Source organism: Quercus suber, unplaced genomic scaffold (genome assembly GCF_002906115.3).
Source record: "Quercus suber isolate HL8 unplaced genomic scaffold, Cork oak 2.0 scaffold_70, whole genome shotgun sequence".
Taxonomy (NCBI): Eukaryota; Viridiplantae; Streptophyta; class Magnoliopsida; order Fagales; family Fagaceae; genus Quercus; species Quercus suber.
The window spans coordinates 1,803,666-1,810,220 of NW_027069535.1; the positions used below are offsets into that span (position 1 = coordinate 1,803,666).

Genomic DNA, 6,555 nt, shown 5'->3' on the forward strand with positions numbered 1-6,555 from the left:
TTTTTAAGAGAATCAGGATTTTCTGAATTCAAATCCTGATTCTCTTACCCTCTTATTATCAAATGTAGTTGTAAAAATAAATTTGAAAAATTAATCCATTCTTTTTTATTAAGAGAATTAGGGTTTTTGTAAATTTAAATCCTGATTCTGAAAAAAGAAAAAAAAAAAAAGAAATTGGGAAAGTAGTTTTTTAATAGTAAGAATTTTGTTTGGGTGTGGGGGAAAGCTTATATGGAAACGCTGTCGTCCATGACGACAGCGTCACAGACGGAAGAAGAAAACCAACAACAAATACAAAACGAGCTTCTTCTTCACAGTCACAATCATCAGACTGTTCGATGTTCTTCGTCTTCTTCTTCTTCTTCTGCAGACCCAAACACAAAGCCAATCCCGCTCTCTATTCATCTGTCTTTCACAGACACAGAAACCAAAACGGAGATAGTCATGAAGAAGAAGAAGAGGTTGAGTAATAGCGGCAGTAACGGCCACAGCCACGGCCACCACCACCACCATAACGGCGTCGTTTTGGCCAGCCTCATGTACCATTTCCGTCGTAAACGGCGTCTCCACCGCCACGTTTTCCCTCTCCTCTCCGTCATCTCCGGTTGCTTCCTCCTCCTCTTCGCCGCTTTCTCTCTCCCTCTCCACCACCACCACGACCACCTTCACTCCGTACTGTTCCTCTCTCTCTCAACGACGTCGTTTCGGTTTTTCATTTCGTTCGCTTTTGTGTATTTATGTGTTTCTGTGTTTGTGAGCTCAGGTTAACAATGCGGTGGAGCTCCGGTCGGGTTCGGATTCGGATCCTTTTCCAGCTTTCAGCGTACCGGTACGGATATTAGAGTCTGTTGTATTTCAAATTTTCGGTATTCGGTTTCGGTTTTTTTGATATCGGATTCGGTTTGTTTTTGTAGGCAAGTGGAGGGAGCTTAGACCGAGATTTGTGGAGAACGAGTTTCTCCGAGTTGTATAGAGGTTGCAGTAATGCCAGCGATAAGTTCGAAAGTACTGTATCGGGAACTCCGATTCTTCAAGTTTATCTGATTTTCAACTCGTTCAATATCGGACTACTTTTTGATTTTTTGGACTCTAAAGGCTGCCTTTTTTTTTTCTTCTGGGTTTTTGATTCTGCAGGGGCTAATGTGAAAACGATTCCAAATCGGTACTTGTTGATTGACGCTAGTGGAGGCTTGAATCAACAAAGAACAGGGGTGAGTTTTTTTTTTTTTTTTTTATTTTTTTTTCCTTAATTTTTTAATTTTATTAGTATAAGATTCAGTTGCCGAATTTGATTTCGATGTAGGCTTTAGGTTTGAATTAGTCTGACTTTGGTGTGATTGTTGAGAAATTTCATGTAGGATCCTGTGATTAGATTCAAAAGGATTAAAAAATTAGGCTTTGTCATTTACTTAATTGATTTTTTGCGGCTTCTTCTGGTGTTAAATGTGGACTTTGGCTTGACTTGGGCAGCTCATTGCAGCTAAAATATTAAGAAATGAATCGAAGATAAGAGTTTTGTATTAGTTTTTGATAAGTTTTTTCCGTGCAATTCATGTTGTACAGTAGTAGTACATCATCTTTGTGTTGGCGATGTTTACTGTGTCAATTAGATTTGTTTTTTGACTGGTTCTAAATTTCCAATTTTGACTTTTTTTTTTATAAAATAATAAATGATGAAAAATATTATCTGGGTTGGTAAGTGAATTAAGTGAAACCCCGTTTACATGTAACTTTCTGAGATTCATGGTTTTGAATGAATAGTTATTGTTTTCAGTGTTCAAGAATGAATCCAGAGACATAATGGGCCATGATTTTGATGGGTATTTTGCTGAATTAGTTTTTGATTTTTACCTTACTTGCTGCAGATAACAGATGCTGTTGTTGCAGCTTACATATTGAATGCTACTCTTGTTGTTCCCCAACTGGATCAGAAATCTTTTTGGAAGGATACCAGGTTTGTTGTAATGTTTGATAAGTAAATAAGAATTAGTTTCAAGCCCAATGTTTGATAAGTAAATTAGAAAATATATATAGGCTGTCAAACTCATTTAATCTGGTGTTTGCTGCAGTGAGTTTGCTGAAATCTTTGATGTGGACCAATTTATCTCCTTTCTTTCAAAAGATGTTAAAATCGTTAAAGAGATTCCACCAAACGGAGGGAAAGTCTTGAGTCCATATAACATGCGTGTTCCAAGGAAGTGTAATCCAAAATGCTACCAGAGCCGTGTTCTGCCTGTTCTTATAAAAAAGCATGTAAGTGTTCAATTCTTTGTGGAAAGTAGTGAATCTTATAATCAATTCATTGAATGTCATGGACATTGTTTAAGGCTGTAAAATTTTCATATTTGATATTTTGATTCCTTTAACAAGAACGATAGATATTGTTGTTAAAAAAAATATGCAGAATCAAAATCTTCCAATGGAAGATAACATTTCTTCCTGTCTCAGTATGTTTTGTTTACTGTACATAGTAAATGCCTACTTAATTGGCTAATCTTTAGCAATGCTTTTTCTAGTATTGTATCTTCCATGGATTCAGCTTTTAAGGGCCTGACTGATTTCTCTGGATTTACCTTTCTTTCATTCTCAGATAATTTATTTAATTTATTTTAATTTCTTGCTTAGCAATTTTTACTTCAATTTTTTTTAAAAAAAAAGAAAGACATTTCAGCATGTTTTGACAGATACTTTCAGAATTGAGGTACACACCTGTAAATGATTTTTTATTCTTGAATCAGTTATTTGATTCCATAATTATTTAACACTTTGTGGTTACCCTTTTGATGCTGCAGGCTGTTCGGCTCTCTAAGTTTGATTACAGGCTTTCAAACAAGTTGGGTACTCAATTACAAAGGCTGAGATGTAGAGTTAACTACCATGCTTTAACATTTACCGATTCTATTGTTGAAATGGGAAAAAATTTGGTTGGGAGGATGAGGATGAAAAGCAAGCATTTCATTGCCCTGCATTTGAGGTATGTACAGATAGTTTCCAACCATTCTTTGAATATATTTCGTCTGCAAAGCTTCTCTCATTTGTGATGTTAGACTGTTAGTTGACTCTTTTAGTCTCCCTTAATTTTTTTTAATTTTTTTTAAGAATCAGTCATTTCATTAGAAAAAATAGAATACTAACACCAATACAACAACCAGCAGCACACTGCACCCAACTATGTACAACCACCCAACTGTAGTAACTATTTGCATAACAATAGGTGTAGTGCAGCAAACCCAAAAATAGAATTTGTATTGTTTGAGTTCATATGAACATGATACCCAAGGAATAAATGTGAATTTCTCAATATTTTCAGAAAAGAGTAGTTTGTTTATATGGTCTTTTGGATGAGTATATGATGCGTGTTTGTTATGATATTTCAATGGATAGAGACAGGCCTTTCCCAAGTTCTTTATATATCAAAGGTTTTAGAAGTAGAGGGGAAAATGTTGTTGATGCAAATTGCTTTTTCATGCTTTAGGTTTGAACCTGATATGCTTGCATTTTCTGGATGCGATTATGGTGGGGGAGAAAAAGAAAGAATTGAACTTGGTGAAGTACGGAAGAGGTGGAAAACTTTACATGTGAGACTCACTTATTCTTAGAAAAGGTTATTCAACCTCTTTAGTGGATTAGGCCTGTCTGATTATTGAGATGTTTATTTTGGCATGATATGCAGACAAGAAACCCTGACAAAGTTCGAAGGCATGGACGATGCCCACTCACTCCGGAGGAAGTTGGTCTTATGCTAAGAGCATTGGGTTTTGGAAGTGATGTTCACTTGTATGTGGCATCAGGTGAAGTATATGGAGGTGAAGAGACATTGGCACCGCTCAAAGCACTCTTCCCAAATTTTCATTCAAAAGAAACTATAGCCACCAAGGAGGAGTTGGCTCCATTTTCATCATTTTCTTCTCGTATGGCTGCGCTAGACTTCATAGTTTGTGATGAAAGTGATGTTTTTGTCACCAATAACAATGGCAATATGGCTAGAATGTTAGCCGGGCGAAGGTATGCTAATTATATAGTTATTGTCTTTTGGTTCTGTTCATGCTATTTAGTTTTAGAACATGAAATTGGCTTAGAATTGAAGTGGGTTTTTGCAACAATTAAAGTGCCATGGTTTTGCCAGGGGAAGGCGTTCTATGGGTTCAGAGAAGATATATATACTATATAGTTGAAGTTTGTGTGTAAATTACCTTCACCTTTTGAACTTTCAGAACATTTAAATTGTTCTTATAAGGATCAATCTAGTGGTCCATAGAGTATGTCATTCTTATTGTTGCTTCCAAGTACACCTTTATTATCTCTACTGCAGATGAGAAAGGTAAATCTGTTCCCTGGTTATACATAGTAACATAAACATGCTTGTCTATGCAGAAGATACTTTGGGCACAAACCAACAATCCATCCAAATGCTAAAAAGCTGTACCGGTTGTTCATGAACCGAAATAACATGACATGGGTAGAGTTTGCCTCCAAAGTTCGAACTTTTCAGATTGGCTTCATGGGAGAGCCAAATGAGGTGAAGCCTGGCACGGGTGAGTTTCATGAGAACCCTCTATCATGCATATGTGAGAAGTCCGGGAAAAAGGCCAAGGTGGTTTTGATTCCCCAAAATGAAACTCATAATCACAATACAAGTGTCAAGGAGGATAACACAAATAAAGATTCTGGTGATGTGACAGACGAGCAGTCAATGGAGGATGAGCTAGAATGGTCCGATATGGATTATATGGAGAATGTAAATACACTTCAAGGGAAAGGGTTCCCCAACGGAACAGAATCAGATCCTAATATTTCACTTAAACCTGAGCTACCAGAATTAGCCGAAGAGTTATTTTCGGACTAAAATAAAGAAGACTGCATTCATTTCCCATTGAGATAAGTTATATGCTTTACCTAACCCAATTTTTCTACAAATTCTTTGGATCCTTTTGTTCCCTCTTCCCTGTTCTGCTTCAATGGGGCAGCTTTTTCAGGTTAAGTGGCCTCTCATGAGAAAGCAATTTGTGTACATAAAGCCATTGGCAATTGAGCAAATTAGTGTTTCCAGTTTCTTTGTATGGCTGCACATGGGGATGAGCTGCTCCTATATTTAGATTTAGGAACTTCTTGTACATTTGACAACTAGGATATGTGGGCATGTGGCTAAGGACAATGTTTTGCTTTATTTGAGGATTCTTGCCGTAAGGCCGGGGCAGTTATATTATAGAAGGGAAGGGAAATGGAAAAAGGGATTTAGATTGGTTTTAAAACTTAGGCTCTAAATTTTTCCCTTTAGTTCTTTTTATTTTTATAATAGATATATAATTTTTTTTTTAATTCTCTTTCATTCTCTCCATAATTTTGTAAGGATATGTATATATCAAAAATGTTTGGTTTAGAATTTTTAAGTGATGCCATATAAAAGCATGTCTTGTTTTAGGAAGCTGGACAACCCAAGATGATAAGAGACTTCACTTTATTTAGTGTGTGCTTCAATTCTTGTAAAAATATGATTCTGAAAGTACTTAAATTGGATGTGCTGCTCTTAACTTATTTCTTTAAAAAGCAGGTTCCATATCTATCAAAAAAAGAAAAAAGAGCAGGTTCCATCATTCAGTTGAGTGAGAATTCTCGGATTACCATGAAATTTTGGGGACTTGGTTTGGACAATCATTGAAATTAATGTGAAAGACATCCACTTTATTTTATGAATCCTTGTACTTTCATTGTTGCCTTTACTTTTTAATCCAAGACTTGTAGAACATGATAGATGATATATAATGGTGTTAATCTTGATGAGTAAGTTACTATAAAAGCAGGAGGCAAACTCTTTTGCAAGTTCTGAGCAAAGTGGAAATTGTTTTGAGTTTCCAACTTCAGCATCCAATGTCTCAATTAGGACTCGTCCATGATCTACATCTCCTTTGGGGGGCTATGGTCAGTCACTCTAGCACTAAACTCACTTGATGGAATCAATGGGTTTGGTTTTAATTGGAGAAAAAAAACTAGACCTTCAATAATCTTTAATTGCTAGAAAAATTCTCATATCTTTCATTATTGACAATAGACCTCTGCATAATTCAAGTGATAAAACTAAGAGAGAAACATTTCAATCTAATCCTATCAACACCTAACAGATTATCTGTTGGTAACCATGAGGGCTTATCCATAGTAACTAAAAAACTGCCCCCCATCGGAAAGATAAAAAAAGTAAAAAAAGAAAAGAAAAAGACTACCTAATGTGTGGATAAGCATGATGACTTACGACTTATCCAACATTTCTCAGATTATTAAGGCTAAAATTAACATTAACATCTTCATTTTGCTAAACAAATGGTACATTTTTTTTTTTTATTTTATATATAATTATAATAGATAGACATCAAGAGGGTTAAGCCAACTGAAATTACAAGGCTCTTGGCATTATTTGATTATTTTGTAGGTAAGGGTGGAGGCACCTATCAAAATTATTGAAATTCTTTGTAATGGAATATTGGTTTGATGTAAAAAATAAATTGGGCTTCTAAAAATTGTAATGATACGCCCCCCAACAAAATTTAAGCCCAAATTCAC

At 35.6% G+C, this 6,555-nt stretch overlaps 1 protein-coding gene across 1 annotated transcript; it reads left to right on the forward strand.

Annotated features, from left to right (window-relative positions):
- Positions 1-160: 160 nt before the first annotated feature.
- On the forward strand, positions 161-5,385 carry LOC112003916 (protein ROOT HAIR SPECIFIC 17). Its single transcript, XM_024036138.2, has 10 exons — positions 161-672; positions 764-829; positions 915-1,005; positions 1,135-1,211; positions 1,866-1,954; positions 2,070-2,253; positions 2,793-2,974; positions 3,476-3,578; positions 3,674-4,005; positions 4,375-5,385. The coding sequence occupies exons 1-10, from the start codon at positions 232-234 to the stop codon at positions 4,844-4,846; spliced, it is 2,037 nt and encodes a 678-aa protein (XP_023891906.2). The 5' UTR covers positions 161-231; the 3' UTR covers positions 4,847-5,385.
- The last annotated feature ends 1,170 nt before the right edge of the window (positions 5,386-6,555 follow it).

What these genes read in the sequence shown, in the direction of transcription:
- LOC112003916 (XM_024036138.2), top strand. Translation starts at nt 232, where the DNA reads ATGGAAACGCTGTCGTCCATGACGACAGCGTCACAGACGGAAGAAGAA. An exon ending in CTGTTCTTATAAAAAAGCAT is followed by an intron (nt 2,254 to 2,792) that starts GTAAGTGTTCAA and finishes TTGATGCTGCAG; the next exon opens with GCTGTTCGGCTCTCTAAGTT. An exon ending in TTCATTGCCCTGCATTTGAG is followed by an intron (nt 2,975 to 3,475) that starts GTATGTACAGAT and finishes TTCATGCTTTAG; the next exon opens with GTTTGAACCTGATATGCTTG.